The sequence below is a fragment of the Trematomus bernacchii genome, unplaced genomic scaffold, assembly GCF_902827165.1.
Source record: "Trematomus bernacchii unplaced genomic scaffold, fTreBer1.1, whole genome shotgun sequence".
Classification (NCBI taxonomy): domain Eukaryota; kingdom Metazoa; phylum Chordata; class Actinopteri; order Perciformes; family Nototheniidae; genus Trematomus; species Trematomus bernacchii.
Window position 1 is genome coordinate 19,713,898 of NW_022987973.1, and position 23,250 is coordinate 19,737,147.

Genomic DNA, 23,250 nt, shown 5'->3' on the forward strand with positions numbered 1-23,250 from the left:
GCTGGGGTGAACACCAAAGCCAAAGTTAAAAGGATGTTTTACATAATTTGTGTTTAGGATTAGCCCGACTGAATGAGGCTGACAAAAGAGAGGGTGAAATGTAATGGCTCACATTTAGAAAAAAAGGCATCATTTCAGATAGCAGGTAAAGTGCAGATCTGAGCCACTATAGAAGCAAAACAATGGTAGATCGAACTCTGTATCATCTTCCCCTGGGCCTTTAATACAAATAGCAGACACAACGCAACCGTAGCAGCCGGTCTGTCAGCGCTCTGATGGTCCCAGCGATACCTCTCAAGGTCGGCAGTATTGACTCAAATCTGTAAGATATCTCCTTCACAACTTATTTCAATGTCATGCTATTCTAGGCATCATTTTAACTGCTTCCTTGTGTAATCTTTTAATAGTACCAATCTTTTCACTGTGAGCCTTTTGTCAGTCATATGATTTTCTCATTCAAACTTGGGGTAGGCAGTGTATTTTTAGCATCACTGGGCCAAAAGCATATTTTAATTCAAGTACCCCATGAGAGAGGCGACAGCTCCTTCACATGGCTTTGTTTTTCTGCTTTAAAAAACAAATATAGCCTGTGTCAGGCGACTTTGGCCAATAGCAGCTTATTTCAGAGAGAGGGCATTCCATTGGCTATTCTACAGATGTGCACGTGCACATTCCTCCAATGAAAGCCTGATACAAGGCTAACATATCGAATAGGAAATATAGCTATTAGAGCATACAATAGATTAGCGGCTAAGCTAATAACAAACTCTCTCTCTTGGCAATGGTAGCGAAAGCCTCAACTTGAGCCTTCTGCTTTTGAATCCAAAGGCTTAAGCCTCTGTTGGCAACACACTCTCATAGCCTACTATATACTGTTTTAGCATTCTGCTAATTGTGGCAAATGGCTTAGCACTTCAGAATGCTCAACTATTAGCAACGTTTTCTTTCCATCTCTGAAACCCTCTCCAATATTCTAGCAAGCTTTGAAGAGAGACAAATAAAGTTAGAGCTCCAGATCTTTTTTCAGGACTTGGCGGCTTCTGAACCAATGACAGTATTGCTCAGTGCCTCATTATTATTATATCATGTCTGGCAGCCAAGATGAGATCAATAAAGCCATAAGTGAAGGGACCTAGCCAAGAGCACAGTGTTTTAGTGATGCTGAGTGTTACTTATCCACAGAGCGTGGTAACCACCAATCTTATTCATCTGTCTGTTCTATCCATATGTCAATGCATGTATTACTCATTTATGTGTTTCCCACTTCTCACCTCTCCTGCTGGGACAATGAGAGGACAGAACAATTGTGATAAATGCTGAAGTCACATGAAAATACTTTCACACACATGAAAAAGCTTTTGATATAAATGTAAGGGATGTCATGGCACAAAGCTCTGAAAAATGACCCCTGAAAACATCAAAATAACACTTTCTAAGCCCATTTAAAAAAAGTATTAGTTCACAAACAAGTCACTTAGCAGGTTCCGCATCCAGGGGTAAAGAAAAGCTGTAATTGCTTGAAACAAAGCCTACAAACAATATAATGATGTTTTGAGTTGCCTGAAGGCTTATAATGAGTCCAGTGTATTGCTCTTTGTAACCAATTAGATGCACCCAGAGCTCATTGTCTCCCAAACACATTGCATTTAGAGATAAATGACTTCTCAGTGAAGAAAGCTCACCTCTGTTCAATGGTGAACTGGAACAATAATTTCAATTATAATGCATGCAGTGATGAAGCTTGTAATAAAATCAGGCCTTTGTGTTGCTGCGTTAATAAGTTAATTTAATTACCTGGCTATCACGCCATTAGCGAGAACAAAAAAGGCAGATTGAACAGATTGGGGGAGGGATGGAAAACTAATATAGCCTGCTGGCTAATTGAATAACACAGCGAGCCGTCCACCACGCAGTTAGCTCACAAGGGCTGCATGGTATATCTGATCAAGCGTGGAGGCCAGATAATGGGGAAAGAATTGTTGAAATTAAGTAGAAATGTTACCTTGCATTCCCTGCAGCTCCTGGATGAAAAGCGCTGGCCTTCGGAAAAGGTCTGGCCCATGTAGGTACATCTCGCTGTGGGCACAAAGGCAGATACATGCTAAAATAACAATATATAAAGGTATAGAACAAAAGAAAATCCAACCCGAAGTTCAGCATATTTAATTTGTGTCAGAAACAAAGTTGATCTTGGCTTGTGTGCATAGCGGAGAGGAGCTGTAACAGTGGAGACACTTCTGCATGTTCCTCTGGTGATAAAGCAGGGGGAAAAATGAAGCATTTGATATGAAGTCCTGCTTTTCTCCCTTCCAGGGTGCTGAACTGTGGAGTGCTCGGTCGCAAGCTGTGGAACGCTGCTTCATCGTTCTTCTGTGCCAGAGCTCTGATGTTCACAGGGGAGGAAGAGGAAGAAGAAGATGCGAGCGGGGGGACGGAGGGAGGCAGAGCAGGGCTGAAATTACTCAAAGACTAACTATCCATCAGGGATTCCGTGTTTTTGCAGTATAGCAAAAGATAGAGTTGTCCGTGCATCTGTGAGCAGCTAGCAGACCCCTGTGTGCTCTATACCAGAAATAGTGTTTCCATGTCTGCTTCCATGAAAATCAGTCGACTGTGATTTTTACTCATGTATTTTCTGTTTTCACCAGGCCAGCAGAATGTCAGCTCTCTTGTTTGTTCAGTGGTTCTAGTTGGTTCTAGTTTAAAACCTGAGATACTGTACATGAGATACATAAGAAAAAACTTAACTTGATAACTAATCAATCACCATTGTTTTCATTTTTCAGATAAATTCAAATCCATGTTGTTGGCCTTGGATAAAAGTGCCCATTCTGTTTTCAACTAAGGACTTTGATTTCACCAACTGGTCAAATAATTTCCTACATATTGTGGAATAGCCATTATACTCTGCAGCCAGTGGAGATGACAGTTACCAGCTGGGTGTCTTTCAAACTCCCCCACAACCGATACATCAAAATGAAGCTTAGAACCTGCAGGTTGAGCTGTACGCGTCAAATCCACCCATTTTATTTCAGTCAATATTCATCCATTTAGAATTTTATATCAGTCAAAGTATTCATTACAAATGTAGTTTCTTATCACTGTCCCCCAGTGCAGATAATAATGTTGGTTTAACCGTTAAACATAATGACATCCCTGTACACCTCTAGCGTGTACGGGCAGGAATGCTAATCACACAGTTAGATCCATGCATTTCCCTTCTGCGCTTGTGTTTTTTGTTCTGGAAGGGCATAACAAACGTCACCACCTCCAAACAGTTACGTATCACTCTCACGGTATCAAGCATCACCCCCAACATTTTTTGCATGTTAAGAAACAAAGCTGGAAAAAACCCTGTTTGAGGTTTTCAAAAATGTTTTGTCATTACCTTGAAACAATGGTTTTTCCATCGACAGGCATCCATGTTGCAAACTTAGAAATAAATATAGATATCACCAACCTATATTAATGTCACTCTCTCCTAAAATGCCTAGACAATTAAGGTCTTAGTATTTTCGTTAGTTAAGGTTTTAATTACATTTTTCTTAACTAACATGTATTGGACATTTCGGACTTCATAACTTGGATGAGCAAATATGTATATATGCTGACAGTTATTTTTCTCTTATTTTTACTCATCTCCTATTTCATAGTCTTTTATTATTATTATCATTATTATTTTAATTTTTTTTCTTGATTTTATTTTTGATTTTATTAATCTGTGTGAATCTTTGCTGTCCTGTTTTTTCACGCTTACCCTGTTGTTTCTTTGTACAACTGAATTTCCTCACGGGGATTAATAAAGGTCCATCTTATCTTATCTTATCTTATTGATAAATACAAATAATTGGGGAGGAATTGATTTTCAAGAAATAGATAAATGACAGCACTTCTGGTTCTATTCTGGTTGTATAGAGAAAATGTGAGCCAAAGTATTATATAAGATTAAGGCCATGCTTTAGACAGAGCAACATGAAGGTTATTGAATATAAACCAGCGCTTATTTGTGTGTTGGAAAAGGTGTTTTTGCACACAAGCAGAGGTGGTTTTCACAGGTTTGGTTGAGAATGTTTCTTCTGCTTTCTGCTTGATCTATATATGTGCTGCCTGGTGATACTTACGTCTGCATTTCTTGCAGCAAGTCCCATCAACGTGTACAGGCAGCGAGTCCTCTGAGCAGTTTGCTGGAGGACAGAAAATCCTGCGACACTCCACCACACCATTCTGTAAGAGAAGGATTTCCTTTTTAACATAAAACATGTAATCTGCAGCAAAAATCCAAAGCTTGCAGTGAACATACGGCTTTTGCCGGTAGCACTGCCAAAAACTCCACACTTAACATGTTTCCTACTTCTTTGTGTGTCTCCACTTCAATTTGCATAAGCATTCATGGAGCTGTAACACCTTTTACCCCTAACCAACAACATATAATACATGCAGTGTGCTCTGATCCAATGCAGCTTACTCTACATCCAAACCTTGCAATGGCTAATGATTGCACCATGCGAATAAAACCAATCATAAACTGAAAGCTATTATATTTAAAGTAGATATATATATATTTTAAATAAAATGAAATAAGATAACAGATTCACTGAGCACTGGATAGCGGATACCCTAACTTAGCGTCATGCTGATATCAGGTAGTTATTCAGGCCCTGAAGGACTGCCTTCATTTTTGAGGCTGATATCTCTCTCTGCGAGCACCTCTTCATTTCACGAGTCATCAGAAATGATTCCCCCAGGACGCAGCGGTTATCAGTTAATGGCATGTCCACAGGAGGAAATCAGACCGACTAAACTCCACCCTGTGCTTGATGTGCAATGATGCCGCAAGTCTAATTCCCCTGGGGCCTCGGTTTGGCCTGATTCATCACATTTCAAATTCTGATTCCTAGGTATGAGGGCCGGCAGGGAGGCTTATTAGAGGGCGCTTGTTAAGGGGTGGGCAGGAGGCAGCCGACATGATGGACAGGCTGGAAAGAAGGAGGACTGCGAGGAAGACAAGTTAAGGAAGTGTTGACAGTGGAGGAAATAAGTTGTAGCAACTTGTCTTTTAAGAAAATAATGTACCCTCAAGCCAATATGTCATCAATCTGTAATGCTAAAACTGTCTAGAGGTTATTTCATAAAACTCATGTAATTTGCCTTTTTCATGCCAGTTACTGCTGACTGCTACTATTATTCTTTCTATTGTCAATAAGATGGCAAATCCCAAATTTACTTTTAACTAAAGGTGCGGTCAGATAGTATGGATAACGACAAATGTAATCATCCTAAAGCTACCTAAGGGTGAATCAAAAAGGGGACTTTAACTAATGTTGCTCCCTGTCAAGATACAGACAATAATTTATCCAGAAAACCTGTTCACCTCATGATAGATTAAATTGCTCAATTTGTACACATGATATCTATTTGCAATTATGTATTTCTTCCTGAGCTTTCTTCAACATTTTCCGAGGGATTTATTTCTTCTTCACCCAAATCAAAGGGTCTAAGGTGTTGCATGCAGAATGTTAAACCCCTTAAGTTGAATTTGTGATGTGTGCTAGTTGCATGTATAAATACTTGACTTAGATAGGATGGAGACAGTGTATGGGGGTGGGGTGACACTCACCTTACATGCACAGTTCCTGCAGTTCTCGGGCTCCACCCACAGCTCCTTATCCCTGTAGACCAGGCCGTTGGCGCTGCAGGTCCTCTCGCAGTGACAGCCCTCCAATTGGGTCAGCCTCGTCTCTGCGTAGTTCAACTGAAGACGAGCACAGAATCACCGGAGTCACAAAATCGAATCAAAAGTGTGTATGCAGGTTCCACCACCACTGCCCCCCCTAGCCCTCTGGCGTGTACTGGTCGGTTTCACAGAAAGCTGCTCTGCTGGGAGCCCCTCATTAGAAGGGCACATAGTATAAGTGATCATCATTCGGCTCATGCTCCAGACCTCAGGCTATGATCTTCTGAGGAGTGACAGACAGGTCTGACAGCCCCGATCCTGCCTGACTCTTTTATTCCCACACACTGATCAGCCCTTCCTCTGCGGCTTACTTCATGCTCAACACTCTCCACGGTTGTTTCTCGACAAAAGTGATGCGCCTTCAACTTGACGAAGTGTCACAGAGGGTAGTTTGCATCAACAAGGATTACATTCAAATTAGGATTTTACAAACGTTTCTCTTCAAACATATGTTTATATATTTGACTCTTGTTTTGTTAAGTATGTTTTGAAAGGAAATACCTGGGTTTTGGTTAAATGTTAATTGATTAGGCAAGTCCAGACCTCGTGCTCTAAGACTCTAACCCTTTCCAATATCAACCAAGACCACAACTCTATCTCATCCTAACCAAGTATTGTGAGTGACGACACATCATTAACACAAAAATATATGAGTCATGCTTTAGTTGCTACAAGTGTGTATCATGTTGCAAGAACAGCTACTGTAGGAAAGAGAAATGAAATACAATGTCTGTCAACATTTTGAAATGGTGTCCAGAAGAAACATTTTGTGACTTTGCAAACATTCAAAACGATTCCTTAATGCGTTGATCAAAAATTGTAAGTGAGGTGTTCCTCTCTAAATGCATATAATTGCTGAATGGAAACTTTCCTGGTGCAGGAAGTCTTCAAGATGATATTTCAGCAATTACCATGTGATGTGTTTGATCCCACAAGTCCCGCAAATGCCCCTTTCACACCAACGCGGTTCCAGGGCCGGTTCAGAGCTAGAGCCTGAAAAGCACCGGTTTTCCTGTTCACACCGCAGCGGAGCCGCCTCTAAGCTCCGGAATCCGGTTTGTTTCTAGCACCAAAAAAGTGCCGGTCTAGAAGCAAGAACCGCATACGTCACGCTTACGTCGGAGGGAGGCTAGATTAACCTGAGCTAACAGTTAAAGGTGAGTACGGCAAATAAAAGTTGTAACAAGCAGTAGCGCTGAGCAAAGTGACTAGAACGCAACCACACACTTTATAAAAAAAAAACACACTTTATAAAGTCAGGCAACACTAACCAGGCTTCGTGTGATTCTGTTTATTTGTGCCTTACTTTGACCATCCGTTCGCTGTTATTGGTCATTGTGGAGAGCAGGCAGACGTTTTGTTTTGTATTATAGCAGCTATCGGATGGAATCAATACATGGGCTGCACAGGTTGTCATGTCCGACTATCACAAGTAGAATCAAAATGAAAAATACGCCGGTAAAATGTGCCTGTAGAAAACGGCTTATGCCACAATAGGATAGCAACAAGTAGTCAAGTTATAGTCAGTTTAGCTTTGGTTGCTATGCTAACATCACCCATTTTATACCAGATAAACTTTCATACAGCGTTGTGATGCCAAACAGCGTCAATTCAGACTGACACACATTCACTTATGGGGAATTGGGGATATGTATCAGCTGCTTGTGTGACAGTCAGACAGTGAATACTTTACAGCGGCCACTGCTGTGACTTAACGGGAGAATAAACTCCGGTGGAAGAGCAGCCAGCACTGCAGCAGTCGGTAAATGCCGCTGAAACACATTAATAAACAATGAACCACGGCACTCTGGTTGTATAAGGTTGGAGAAGTCGTTATTTTATTTAATCTGGCTTCGTATGATTAAAAGCAACACGATCATCGACCTGACGCAGTCCCCCATTGTTGTTGTAGTGAGCGCCGTTGGGGAGAAAATCAGCGACGTAAACGGTGACGTCATGAGGCAGCAGCGGCAGCACCAGTCGGGCTCTGGGCGGTGTGAACAAAACGGGGGCTGAAAAGAAGAACCGGTTCCGAACCAGAAAAGCTCTAGCACGGAGCTAGAACGGGAACTGCGTTGGTGTGAAAGGGGCAAAAGTAACCTTGTGCAGTATCTTGTTACTTAGAAATAAATATAATTGTCTTTTTAACAAACCTTTTCTGTTGAAAATCCACTAGCCTCAAGGTTCAGTTGGCATTCATCTAAGATGTTCACACTTCTTATCCAAAGAGTTATTTATCTGTTATATAGGCCACTTCATCCATCAAAGCTTACTTACAGCCTTGAGTAGATGCTGCCTCGTTAGAATAAGACTCCAGTACCACATCCATTCATATATCTAAAAAATAAGAGTACTTCTGACCCTCACAAAAACCATCAGAGTGCTGTTTCAAAGGCGGACAGGTAGGGGAATTCAAAGGTTCAATTGATCTGAGCAGCGTAGGTCAACTCAGAAATTGTAGGCCCACTTAAGACCCTCAATGCCGCTCTGCCACTCTCCCTCCGCCCTCTCCGCTCCTCTGAGACCTGCCCAGGCCACAGAGTCAAAAAGGGAGGGCTCTCCGTGAAATGATAGTCTTTTCAGTAAAATAGAAAAATCACAGTCAAGTCACAGAGGCTTTTTGCTTCATTTAGAGGAGTCCCATCAGGCTCCTGGGGAACTGCGTGAGCTTTGAGCAGTAGAGATGTGTCCTGTCAAAGCCCTAAACAAAATGTTTGAAATACAATTTCAAAGGCTGGGAGGCTGCCTAGAGCCACCACGGAGGAATACCTATCCTGTACAACGCGAGCATCAAATGGCACAGTGATATCGCTCAAAGGAGTCACAGGCTAATAAGCATGTATCTCCTCCGGTAGACACATGAGGCAGAGAGACATGTGTGAAATAATAAAATAACAACTAAATACAAAGTCTAAATGAATGGTGGCAATGGAAAAGGTGCATTTATTAGCTTTAATCTTATTCATTTGCCTGCCTTTCTGAAGTCACGCATGTGTGGGTTCTGGGGCCAGAATGAATCAGTCTTGGGCCAACGAGTAATTAGGTAGATGTTGTTTGTAATTTATAAATGGGTTATCGGCTGCCAAGTAATTATCACACATTTGCTGCGACAATGAAACAAACACACGCTCAAATGTCTAAACCTGTTGATGACTAAATTAATTATCCAAATGAACAGGGACACTGATTCTTAAGGGGGAGTTGCTGTTGATATTGAGCATTGCTTAATGCTGTTAAGATCACAATCAAGGTGTAAGCAGACATCTAAGCTACAGTACTGAACGTTAATGAGAACACTTTTTTTTTTATTATCAGGCTGAACTAACCTTTGAAAGATAAAAAAATATATAGTTAATTGGTGTCTGTATTAATCCTTCATGTTGATTTCTACATCTTTTGGCATAAACCCGTAATATTGCTTCCTCTCACAAACACACAAACCTGCACATTATCCCATGCATGCCATTCTACACTGAGCATATCTTACTTTCATCTCGTCTTGCCTTGACATGACACAGTCAGGACTGAGCACGTGCTCACCTCATGCTGAATTCCTCAATTCTCTCCACAGCAGTATGGCAGAGAGCCATTTAACGCTGGAGATGACTGCATCCCCCCCCCCCCCCCCCCCCGCGCTGCGACCCATGTGAGCAATAACTGGCAATAACTCGAGGTGTGCTCATGTGAAGGATGATGCACGGACACAGCGGTAGGGTAATGTTCTTCATTTCACCCTTATTCACACCCAAAATTATTCTATAGCTCACTCGCCCGCTGAGATGTCCTTGCTTCATTCACTCCCACCTGATAGCACTCACTCATGCACGTAGAAATAGGCACTCACTCACATGCACACACGCAGTGAATTACACTCACACACATATATGCAGATGTGTAGTCTGACGGACCCGGTGGAATCTAGGGGAGCCATAGGGGAGAGCTTGAACCATTTTTGATCTGAAACCAGAGTCCAGTCTGCTCTGTTTGGTCCGCCTCTTAGAGACGTCCCGTCCCTAAGCCTATCAAGTACTATATGTTGGAGCGCTAGCCAATAGAAGTATGAGTGTTAGTGTTAGGGAGGAAACAAATAAGTCCAACTAAGGCGTTTCAGGCAGGTGGGGGAGTATATAGATAAACTCCCTCTGGCTTCAACCTTGGATTTAAGCCTTTGTAGACCGTTAACATGCACAAAAAGCTCTATAACACACTACAGGACAGGAAAGGGAAAACCCCATAAAGCATAAAAGGGCCTCTTTAAAAATTGAAAGTGCTCAAATTGGGCATAAGGGGCAAGGGAGTCAGAGAGAGTGATACATACTTTATCTCTAAGCAAGATCAATAGGTAACAAAACCAGATTACTAAATATTATCACAGGGTGTTTTAATCTGCTTTATCATAGCACTGACGTGTTCTTAGCTTATCCTTAGTTGGTTTGAAGGGTAACGTTTGTCAGGCTGCTAACAATATATAAACGTGGAGATTGATCATCTTCTTATTTTAATCAAAAGGACATAAAATATGTTATCCACGTTATTGTTGGTAACTCATGGGAGATATGTCCAAAAGATATAAAGGCACATAAATCCTCAAACTTAAGCTTAAGATTTTCTCCCAAAAACACATTTCTGCTCTTCTTCAAATGACGGTCTCTGAAATTCCAGTTCCTGAAACTGAACAGTCAAAGGTTCCCCAACAAGCAAGTGGACTATGAGTTGAGGTTGTTTTGTCATTTCGATTCACAAGGTCACGCTCTACTCTTTGATGATTTCATTCACATTTCCCTCTGAGATCGTTTTTCAAAGGAAAAAAACGTTTTATTCATCCATCACTCGAAATTCAGACTGCAGAAAACAAAACCCTGAAAATAAATAATGTGAGGACTTCTTGGACCAAGTAATTGTCTGTTTACTGTTCCCACTTTTCCGCACATTGATATGCTTTTGTGTTATTTTGTGGTCCTTTTAAACCCCCCTTCATCCTTGCACACAATAATAAATGGCAAAAGAATGATATTTTCTAAAGACATGATTTGTATTCATTTTGTTTTTGTTTCCCAATAATAACTTCTAAAAATGAGATACTGACTTTAGAGGAAACAACGCACTTCAATGAAGGCAGAACATAAATCAAAGGATTCAGCTGTCTCCGGCTGTAGTGGAGAAGGAAGTTATTTATGAATTGTCATATATTTATGTATTTGCATGACAGCTACAACTGGGAAAGCTATTAGTGGATCCTTTAACTTTAAATATTTCATACCACTGACAACTTTATGCATATTAAGTGTTTTTTCTCTAAAGTCTACTAAAGAGCATAAATATACCTTTATTTATTAATATAAATTGTTAAACAGTCTTTGTTGGGGGTCATTCCATTTTGTTACCTTCAGGGTCATCTTGGCCAGTAGCTCCTGAAGGTCCATGATGCCTTGCACCAGGCTCAGGAAATCACTGCAGGTCGGACAGGCTCAATGGAGGAAAAGGAAATCACCAAAACAGATACAAAGAGAAGAAGAAAAAGGGAAGTATTTAGATAGGAGATAAACAGAGTGGCAAACAGAAACGGAAGCCTAACACGTCTGTTGACTCTTTGTCTAAGTTAAGTGTCTGGTATTAGTATCAATAATAAAGCGACAAGGTGTGATGACATGCCTTATTGATCAGAAACAGAGAGAGTGGCACAGCGGTGGCCTTGTATCTCCATCAGTTTGACAGCAAACAGATGGAGAAACAAGGCGGGGAGAAAGAACGCTGCACTGAATCTGAATTACAGCAAAATGAAGATAAAATGAAGGGAACATTGTTTGCGATCAGCAGGGAGAGGTCGCCACCAGCTGACACATGGCTTATTATAGTCCAATTTGATAAGATGTACACAGTAATGGGGCGTGTTATTTTCTAAAACTCAACTTTTTACTCTCGGAGAGGGTTGGGAACACAATGTGCGTCTGTGTCATCATGATACTCACTGCGGTTAAGGTTGGGGCACTGCATGATGTAGCCGTTTGGAGCGAATATCAGCTTCACATCCTGGATAACACCCTGGGAACACAGAGGGAACGGGTGCAGGGATAAGACAGAAAGAGACAATGAGACGTATGGATCGGCAAGATCATAAGCTAGGCCTTTGGATGCGATGGCCAAAAACACAGACAAGCAAAAGAGAGTCTACAGTCAAGTAAGCAGCTCTGTAATGATGAACTTAAGTCCAGAGAGGCTTTTATCAAAAAGGAAACATCAGTAATGCTAGCATACTGATGTTTACATTCATCATGTTTAAGTCTGAGAGTAACAAAAGGCCTTTGGATACTTCATGCAGGATTGATGAAAGTTGGAACAGTACACACTTGTGTAACGATCCAGTAAATAAAAGTAGAGATAGTCACAAAGACTGTATAACAAGTGGGCGTAGTCACCATAATGCATCACTGTTTTGTTGGCCATGTCTTTGCATTTTGGCCATCACCCTCTTTGTTTTTTGGAACTATATGTAACAATGATACAGTGAGAAGGTGGAGCTAAATATAATCGAATGCTGAGCATAACATTTTAAATGGGCAAATGTTACCATTAACTCTCATGAACTAAGACAAATCTTTGAAAGGATTAAGGCTATGAGATGAAAAAACAGACCACGGCAAAACCAAAATAACAATGTGTGGTAGTGACCTGTCAATCACAAGGTGGCCAAGCCTTTTAGAATGCTCTGCATTATTGTATATTTTTCTCTAAATGGAACAAAAATGTACACAATTAAATGTATTTGGTTGTGAGGAAGACTTGAACACAGAGATTGAGACCACAAACCAATGAGAATGTTTTTTACTGAAATGGTGAAAAATCAGAACAGAACTGTTTTAAAAAGAAACCTATTTTCACACAAGTGTTCCACTCAATCCATTCCTAAATGAACACGGCAAATGTACTTCGCACATAGGCATAAGTAAGTGGCCTATAACCAATAGAGTTCTCTCCGTTAACGGACTGGCTTTCAATCACTCTGAATGACAGGCTCCATAAGTGCAAGTTGGTAAATGGAAGGCTTCATATTGACCACGACAACAATCTCGGAAAAAAGGTTCAGTCTCTAATGGAAAAGCAAACTTGTAAAACACTGGGGTGCCCACACACACACAGAAATAGGGGTAGTATACATTCACCATTCCATCAATGTGTCTACTGAAAACATGCTGGAGACATTATAATTTACCATATGAAGCACAGTTGGCATCAACTTGGCCCCTTGCTTTATGTGAAATCCATTTACAGTGCATTTTGTTGGCCTGGATGCAAGCAACACCTGCATCAATTTCAAACAAAGACACAGGGAGAGGGAGCCTCGAGGCATGAGCTTGCAGCACAGATGGAGAACAAACACACTCACACACACAGAGGCTGTGTGAGCAGTAGATGGGGAAGAAGAGATTGTCACTCAGAATGAAAATGAGGGTGTAGATCACAGATGCCGGTCCCAGTGGTGTAATATAGGGGCCCTGACCACACATCACTGTCAATGATCAGTGCGTAATTTGAACTGAAGTCATAAAATCTCTCTTGCTCTCACACACACATGAATTTCCTGCTTCTGCTAAAGCCTATGGAAGAAGTGTTTCAGTTGCAGCATTAACCCTCCTGTTGTCTTTGGGTCAAATCTGACCGATTTACTACTTTCATCAATCATAACTTGTTTGTTTTACATTCGATTGCATTAAGGCTTTATGATATCCTTCACAGTAGACATTTGAACATATACAATTGCTGATCACCAGTTTCATTGCATTTTGGATGATTTAGTCAACTTTGTTACACCCATGGTGTTCCCGGTCAAAAATGACCGCCATAAAGAAAAGGAATTAGTAACCATCCGGATCAGATAAAACACACACACACACACACACACACACACACACACACACACACACACCACACACACACACACACCACACACACACACACACACACACACACACACACACACACACACACACACACACACACACACACACACACACACACACACACACACACACACAAGATGTGTCCCCCCCCCCTTATGTGCCCATCCCCCCATGTGAATCACACCTGGCACCCACAAACACACACACACAGAACAATTTGACACATGTCCCGCTCTTATGTGCCCATCCCACACATGGATCACACCTGGCACACGCAATACATGTTCAGTGTCTATTCTTTGTATATTTACTGCAGTTTTTCATGTATACCAGTACTGATACAATATGTACAGTTTGAAAGGGTGTTAAATGAAATTTGGTGATGATTAATGTTTTTGTTTTAATGTAATAGCAGTTAAAACAGGACCGGTCAAATTTGACCGCGAACACCAAAGTAAGGGGGGGAAAACGAATACAATAGGAGGGTTAAGGAATAATGTGTTTTGCTAAAATGGTGAGACAAGTCCAATTACCCAAGTTATCTTTTCTATTGTGTTTTTCTCTGCACAATAGAACATTGGATTTGAAATGAATGGAGTTAAAATTGCTGACTCTCTACCTTAAAGCTGCACAAATCAATATAGACTGCCACAGTGACGCGTCCTAAAACCCGGAAGTAAGCTGCGCATGGGTTCATTCGACAAAAAAGCAATGCAATTTCTCCATAGGATTTTGGAAAATAGCTCGAAATAAGGTCTGTGGTTGACACACATTTAAGAGACGGATCACGTTTTGTTCAGTCGGATAATCTCCACGTCTACCCTACTTTTATCATTTTCGAATCATAAATCTATCGATTAGATTTAATTGAAAATTAAATGTGTGTCAACCACAGACCTTATTTCGAGCTATTTTCCAAAATCCTATGGAGCAATTGCATTGCTTTTTTGTCGAAGGAACCCATGCGCAGCTTACTTCCGGGTTTTAAGACGCGTCACTGTGGCACACTGAAACAAAGGACAACATTTAATATAAAATACCTCTCTAAAAATGATGAATCCACAGAGAATCACAGCCAACTCTGCCGATGTTTTTTTAAGCTTCTTTTATTCACTTTTTTTTTAGGTTTAGCTGGACTCAGTCTCACCACTTCCAATAAATGACAGCTGTTTCTAGCCTACCTCTAAATATGGAGTATTTTTTAACTGCCTGCACCAAATGGCAGAGAGACAAACCTAGTGTCTAGCTGAAAAGCTCATCTTATGTGGATGGTATCATATTGGGAAAGGCAGTTCTTTAACATGATTGTTTCATTTCAATGCAAATTGAACAGAGATTTGAGAAAAAACTAACAAAAATAATGTCCCAAAACTCACAGGTAGTAATGTAGTCTTGAATAGATATAAAATATATATATAGAACAGCCTTTTTGTGTGGTTATATTCGTAAAAGAAAGAGATGCTTTCATACTTTTGAAAAAGATTGGACATTAGACAAGGTAAGATTTAAATCTGGATTGGTTTAAGGTTTGGTTATGTCTAATGCTGGGAATAAATACAGCCAATGGGGATCCTTACAAGAACTACCAATGAGTGTGTGTGTGTGTGCGTGTGTGTGTCTGTGTGTGTGTTTGTTTGTGTGTGTGTGTGTGTGTGTGTGTGTGTGTTTGTTTGTGTGTGTGTGTGTGTGTGTGTGTGTGTGTTTGTTTGTGTGTGGTGTGGCCTTATGTACATTTGTATGCATAATTTGTTTCTTTGTGTCCCCACATTTTTTTCACATTAATTTAAAATGATCTTTACTTGACTGTCTGCATGCTGTAGATCAGGGCTATTCAATTAGTTTGGAATGGGGGCCGGTTGATGAAAATGATCCAAAGCAAGGGGCCGGGAAAAAGATGGCTTGAAATATGAGCAATCATATTTAAGAGCTTCAGATACAGTAAATACTACAACAGCATAGTGGAGTGCATATATTGTGTTTAATTCAATCAAACAACATAGCCCCAAGGCCTTTATAGATCTAAATGGCAAGTTCAGAACTCAGTAGGCCTACATGTTTCATTTGATTTCATTTAGGTGAAATGATCTAATCATTCACACAGAGATGCAATCAATGACAGGAGTTGTCACTACAGTATAGTAGGTGGGTTCGAAACCCGAGCCCGTCGAAGTTTTCAGGCATTGTCTACCCCTCTATCTCTCAATGTAACACCCTCTCTGGAATAAAGGCACTATGGCACAAAAAAAAAAATAAATAAAAAATCTTAAAAAAAAAAAATTGATTACTTTTTAACATTATACTCAAAGGGCCAGTAAATATCACCCCGGGGCCGGATTTGGCCCGCGGGCCGCCAATTGAATAGTCCTGCTGTAGAGTCATAATTCCCAGTTATCTTGTTTATTATAGCAAGAATAGGCCAGAGCCAGGCATATTTGGCCAGCAATTCGCCTTCAGGCAACATTGACGGAGGTTTATTATCCTGGGTAAGGCTTTATCCTGTGATTCTATTTTCTCAATTTGATCATGCACAACATGACCTTTCCTTAGTCTAGCTTGGTCTGAAGACTTAACCTCCACCTGTGGTTCATCTCCGAGGACTACACCAGCATCAACACTCATTAAAAAAAAACGTGTGAGAGGGGAGAGACATAAGACAGATGAACAGAGAGAAAGACAGATGAAAAGGATAATGTTTTTGACAATCTCCCCAGAGTAATGTACTTTTTCACATGTTCATGCTCGGTTTGACACAGACAAACTATTTGCCATCAAAACCCAACATTTTGATGGACAGTTATGAATTAGCTCACACAGTTCAACCGATGTGTTAGTAATGGATTGTCAAGCTAAGTGACAAAAAGAAAATGCAACATGCAGTGATAAGGGGAGCTCAAAAGCACACGCAATCAAACTGCGTGCTTTGTGTGTCCGGGGCGGGAGATTAATGTGATTGGTTGTTGGTTGTTAACCCCAAGCGCCAGATACGCCCACCAGCAAGCGTCAACGCGACGGAACCGTGTGTAGGTTGCGTTACGTGTATTACCTTCTCATACTTTGGGTAAACTGATACACAAAATACTCAAATATAAACAGTCAATTAAAGAGGGCATATTATGCTCATTTTCAGGTTTCATATTTGTATTTAGTGCTTCTGTGACACGTTTACATGCTTAAACCACGCCACGCCCTACACACTCCCCCTCCGTGATGGAGTGAACTCCGTGGAGTGACACTCGCAGCTCAATGAGGCTCCCTCCTGTCAGATGGAGGGAGTAAATACAGCGGCAAGCTTTGGGACAAACTCCCCTCTCTCCGGCAGAAACAGGAAATGCCGTAACTGTATGTAACAACGGTTTCAAATCAGCATCTCTTAGACAACAAATTAAAATGAATAACTAAAATAAAACTCCAAACATCTTTAATTGTGTTACTTTTTTGTAAAGCTCTTTTAGTTTTAAACCTGATGTTTATAAGCTTCTTAGTTTTTGCAACAGTCTGTAAATATACACAACTTTAAAATAAAATGCACACATTTACCTTTTTCTAGACTAAACACAGGTATGATCCTAAGTAAAAAAAATATGAGGTTATCATGAGGTTGTTAACATCGCAATTTATCAGTGGATGTTTGCTGGAACTACTTGTTAACAGCGTGTTTCCTGACGGACACACACAGCGTTGAGACCGGTCAGGTAGAGACCGGTCTCCAGTCAGCATCGATGCAGACTCGCTGTTTGAGGGCTTGATAGCCCACTCCCCCTCCACACCGCTCCACACTCGTTGGTTTGGAACAGCACTTAATGTGGCGGACCCTCCGCGCGAACGCGCAAACGGAGGGGTAGTGAGTAGGGGTAGGGTGTAGGGGGCGGTTTGGGATTGGGCCTAAATGTTCTCATACATAAACTCTTTTCAACCTGTTGTGATTGGTCAACTGCTCAGAGATTTGTCTGTAATGCTCCGCCCTTAGCTTATCACTTACAATGTGTTGTAGCGCTAGCCAATAGAAGCGCAAGTGTTACATAGTGATGTCACTATGTTATTTATGGGCATAGATTTGTCTCATAATTATTTGTGTGAACATAAAAATAATTTGTGTAAATATGTGATTTGTAAATGTAAAACACCATCCACAAATGCATTTAAAAGATTTGCAAACTCACAAATACATTTGCAAATGTAAAACGGATCTGCAAATACGCTAAATATTTTCACAAATTAAAAAAAGTTAACATTGACAACTTTCGATCAGGCATTTGTGAATCCATTTTTTATTTGTCAACCAAAAATGCGCTTGTGGATCTCACATTTCTGCTTATGGATCTCAAATCTCTGCTCGTGGATCGTCCTTTTACACACACAGAGTTTTGAGACAAACTTTCCACCGGTCTCGACCGAAATCTGCTCGTGTCACTCGGTTATTTTCGGAAACCACGTGATGGCCGGCTGATGACGACATTTCCGCATGATTTCAAAGTAAGAGCATGATGGTTTGTTTAATGCACTGTTTTTGTATTATAATGAACAGCGCAACGTTAGATGCATTCTTCATCACCATCATCATCATGTTATAGTGATACAGTTAGTTTGTGTTCGTTTATTTGTTCAATACAGCATATATCGAGCACATTCACATGCATTGATGTTGAAGTAGGCTACAGGCTACGCCACTTTCGGGTCCCGGAGAGCTACAGCAGCGAAGCAGCCCCAGAGATAACTCTTTCTTCATTGTTTTTTGTGTATTCAGTCAAGCGGGTCAAAGTTACAAAGCACTTCACATCTTATTAATCGGCCTAGTTTTACTTTACCAGTGCAGTAATAAAGTAATCTGTAGAAAAGCACCGTATTTAGGTCAGCCTTCATAGTAAGGCTACATTACATTTTATAATATTCATTGTGTCCTTTCTACTGTATGTGCATATATTCCTGTCTATTGCTTTTATTTGTATTTAATGGTATTCTGTTTATACTTGTTTCCACACATTTCACAATTTGGGATGAATGAAGTATCTATCTATTTATCCATCTATCTCGGGCTCGATATATGCTGTATTGAACAAATAAACTAACACAAACTAACTGTATCAATATAACATGATGATGATGGTGATGAAGAATGCATCTAACGTTGCGCTGTTCATTATAATACAAAAACAGCGCATTAAACAAACCATCATGCTCTTACTTTGAAATCATGCGGAAATGTCGTCATCAGCCGGCCATCACGTGGTTTCTGAAAATAACCGAGTGACACGAGTAGATTTTAGCTGAGACCAGAGGAAAGTTTGTCTCAAAACTCTGTGTGTGTAAAAAGACAGAGTTGAAGAGTTGAGATCCACAAGCGCATTTTTGGTCGACAAATACAAAATGGATTCACAAATGCCTGATCGAAAGTTGTCAATGTTAAAGAGATATTCACAGATCTTTTTTTTATTTGTGAAAATATTTTGCGTATTTGCAGATCCGTTTTACATTTGAACATGTATTTGTGAGTTTGCAAATCTTTTAAATGCATTTGTGAATGGTGTTTTACATTTAAAAATCACATATTTACACACAAATTATTTTTATGTTCACACAAATAATTATGAGACATATCTATGCCCATAGTTATTGAAGTAAACAAAGGCGTCCAATGGAGGCGTTTCAGGCAAGAGTGTCTATGGGAGAGAAACTCCCTCTGGAGGGAACTTTGGAATTTTACCACACTACAGGAAAGGGAAGACCCCCAAAAAGAATAATAGTGTGCCTTTAAAATGTTAATGATTCATATATTGAAACAAAAGCAGTTAAAACAGTCTATTCATTACTGTACCATAAAACTTAAGAACCCTCCTACCACAAACAAAAGGGGGAGCAGCATCAATGGGAAACCATTCAGCCTTTGTGAAAGTTTGGCTCTTCATAGAGAAGTTGAAATGTATTCCCTAGAATGCAATTTTGTTCCTTTCATGCCACAAGTTCGCTTTTGCCCATTCTACATTTAGAAGGGTAATTCCAGACTGTACACAGCATAGATAGAGGTTTGAACACGAGATGATTATGTTGTGGATGGTACAACTCGGACATAAAAAGAACAAATCAGGAATGACAGCAAAAACAAACCATTTTAAACCGCCAGGAAAGAGAGGACACACTAGACATACATGGGAAGAGCCGGAGTGAGAGATCAAATCCCAGAAACCCTTATGTCCAGGTTCAGCTTTTAATCGTGCTGCCTTATGTAATGTCTTCAAGCGCTCCATCATTGTCCATAGTAGATTCATTACTGTCCTGTGGTGCATGAAACACCGAGCGTTTCACAAAAGCACCAGTTCCAAAGGAGTCTGCAGTGTCCCTGAGGAGTCAGCATCCTTGGCACAATGGATTCTCGATAAAGATAATTTATTACGGTTGCTCGTTCAGATGGAGAGGCTCCCGGGAGGAGGCGGCACAAGGACCAGGAGCGTCTCAGCCACTGGGAGAGCTCAATATTTTGTATTTAAAAGGCCTAGTTAGCTCTTCTTATCATTATCCTACTTCGGAGTCCTGAATGGAAAAGATTAGAGCTGCAGCTTTATTTCACCTCCTATTGCTATCTGCTGCATAGAATTATTTCCTCTCTGCTTTTGACTTGAGGAGAGGGAAGTAGGCTCTGTTTATCCCCTCGACTTAGGAAACAGATAGGAGCAGTACATGTGAAGAGAAAGCATAGAAGAGAAGTGTTGATGATTATGTAACATTTTATTTTGTTTTAGCACATACAGTATCTTCCTGTCAAGCCACGACTTTTTTAGTTATTGTTAACATTCCAATTAAACAAATGAAATACAAGGTGTAAATGGATGGATCTCTACATAGATGTACAGGGCACAGCCTGGGGCCCCAAAATCAGGGGCCTTTACCTACAAATTGTCGTTTAAAGAGACACAAACTAACCAAAGAGCCTCAAAACGACCACAAAGAGACATTACTGATGATATTGCTTTAAGAAAAACAATAATATAGGTCTGAAGACAGAGATGCACATTGATATAAACGTATATGGAATGGAAACTGAATAGGAAAAAAAAACAGACGTGGTTTGACAAATGGCATTACGTTATCTTGGCCTCTAAGCCTAAACCAGTAAGAGATGGCTGCTACAATCTGAAACATTTAGTTAGCTAGTAGGCTAAATTAACCAAAACACGGAGGGAATAAAAAAAACTATGACTAAGTTTCTATCTCGGATATGTTGCTTTATATATCCGAGATGCATGCATGAGCAGGACATATTTCACAGTTTTCTTAAAAAAAAGTTGTTCAGGGGTGGGGAACCATTTTGTACGGCCCTCGAGGTAATTTATACGCAAAAGAGAAAAAAATTAAAGAAATCTAGACCGCAAAATAATTAAACAAGCGAGTGCCTGTTTTTCCTGGCCAAGGTCAGGGTCCTTGAACACAACACGAGCCTAACGTGTCATCACGTGGTATATGTCTCGTCTGACAGGGGTGTAGTGCTGACGGAGAGCACCGGAACGCCGCTCCGGCACTTCCAAAAATTGCAGTACCCATAAGGAGCCGGACACATGCCGCAGTTTTTGCGTGGCTGTGTCTTTAGTTGAAAGCCCAGTGGCGATCTGCTCATCTGTCATACTGATCATACAGTCAATAACTTTGTTGTTATTAGCATCTGGTTAGCTAGCTATGCTAACGAATATAAGAAGCTTTTTCTACAACCAGTGAGGTAAAGGCACATCTTTATATGATCATTATAGTTATAAAAAAATAAGAGAATAAAGTAAACTGGTATAAAATACTATATGACAGTAAAAGTTGTTAATAAACAAGAATACAGTTTGAAAGGGGAGTGATTTGTAAAATATCCATAAAGAAAAAGAAAATCTGCTTACAGTTCTGTTTCATATGGGTGTTGAGAGAGGTATCCATAGATCTCTTAATGTTGCTCTCAAAGTGCACCAGATTGATGCTTTTAACTTCAACATTTAAAAAAAAATCTTCCCGGGGAGCATGCCCCCCGGACCCCCCTAGAGGAGGTTAGGTCCCCCCCCCACTTAAATCATGTCCACATGGATAGGAAACTAAATACATTTGCAGACACCTTGTGTCCATATCTTTCTGTTTTGGTGGTCATGCCACAACCGTGCACGTGCATGCATGCATGAGTCATTGTAAGATATCTGGATTAACAGGTTGCTTTTTCTTTGCACAGCATGAAAGAAAGGCGAAATGAATGGGCTGTGATTTTAGTATTTTTAAGCAGAGGTCAATCATTTGTACGGCCCTCGGAGGATGTTGAAAAAATTGAAATGGCTCTTGAGAAGAAAAAGGTTCCCCACCCCTGCTCTAAATGGTCCCTGATACCACGTGCAACAGGTCCTTGATCCAAGGTTTTACAAGTGCACCTGTCAGCCGAAATGCCAACTCATCCCAGTGTAAAGGGAGGGAAACATCCTCTTGTTCCCTCTGTCACTTCACACGAGCACACACACTTCCACACCATCTGTCTCTGCTGCTGACAAACACTATTGAGTGCTCCCCTCCCCACAAGGAGGGTAGAAAGACTCTGAGCACCGAGCAGATGAACTCGATGAAGGAGCTGCGTCTTTCAAGACCAGACATGTCCTCCAGAAGAAGGAGCTCCTTGAAGCCTTGATGCGAGAGAGGATGAGGGAGGAAGAGGTAGAGGGAGGAGGAACAATGGGCTGATGTGCAGCAGCGATAGTGTCAAAGCACGGGGAGGAGACATTATTTACACCACAGCAGGGTCTGGTGTCTAATCAATATTACATGGATGTTACAGAGAAAAAATAAAAGGTCCATTGATTGCATTGCAGGTGGGAAAGAGAGGCGGGGATTTGGTAGTGTGTGCATGTCTCAGTGACACTCAGCCCTTTACCCGCTGTGAGCACATGCAGGAGCCTGAGAAAATGAGCAGTGATAAAAAAATCGTCAACGTCGTAATGGGCAAGGGAATAAGGGTTCCAAAAGCATACGCTGAGCTTTTGTTGTGGCTCCTCTGAGAGGCCTCTGTGTTTCTTTCTTGTATCTTCCACTTGGCTCTCTTCCCTCACACAGCCTTCTGCAGATCTGGCCAATTATACCAGGCGATCATGAATGTGAAGCACGTACATGGGGGAAGGAATGTATATGTGGGTATTGTTTCTGGAGTCTTACCTTGAACAGGCCGTGCTTGTGGCTGTGCTGGCCGAGCCACACTCCACTGCCCGGGGTGATCTCCATCTGGGGGGGGTCTATCACCCGCTCATAAATCCTGTAAAACAACAAATCAGAAGAGAATGTTTGGTTATGATAACGACGCAGACACAGTGTTGTTTTTGTCCTGGCTTGGCAGCAACACTGATCCAACGCAGCTGAATAGTAAATCCAACAGAGTGTGTGCATGTCCGCGCCCTCACGCCCTCCCTCTCCACTTCATGAGGTGTAAAGCAGGAGCTGATCTCCTCGAGCATGACAGCCAGTTTCGCCCCACGGCCCCCTAACACGGTATTGATAACTGGTGCTCGGGTGTGGGCTGGATTAACCGCCCGACTCCTGACGGACACAAACAGGCTTTGGCATTAGCAAAGCAAACAACCTCAGCGTCATTCAGAATCACTTTTTCCTGCAATAAGGAAG

At 41.0% G+C, this 23,250-nt stretch overlaps 1 protein-coding gene across 1 annotated transcript in view; it reads right to left on the minus strand.

Moving 5' to 3' along the window:
• LOC117471831 (protein kinase C-binding protein NELL1-like) overlaps window positions 1–23,250 on the minus strand; it is a 297,298-nt gene that overhangs the window by 180,329 nt on the left and 93,719 nt on the right. The window contains exons 5-10 of the mRNA XM_034117067.1: window positions 22,789–22,885; window positions 11,704–11,776; window positions 11,119–11,201; window positions 5,618–5,752; window positions 4,122–4,224; window positions 2,003–2,076 (exon numbers count right to left, since the gene is read on the minus strand). Coding sequence (XP_033972958.1) covers window positions 2,003–2,076; window positions 4,122–4,224; window positions 5,618–5,752; window positions 11,119–11,201; window positions 11,704–11,776; window positions 22,789–22,885 — 565 coding nt within the window. The remainder of the gene's footprint in view (window positions 1–2,002; window positions 2,077–4,121; window positions 4,225–5,617; window positions 5,753–11,118; window positions 11,202–11,703; window positions 11,777–22,788; window positions 22,886–23,250) is intronic.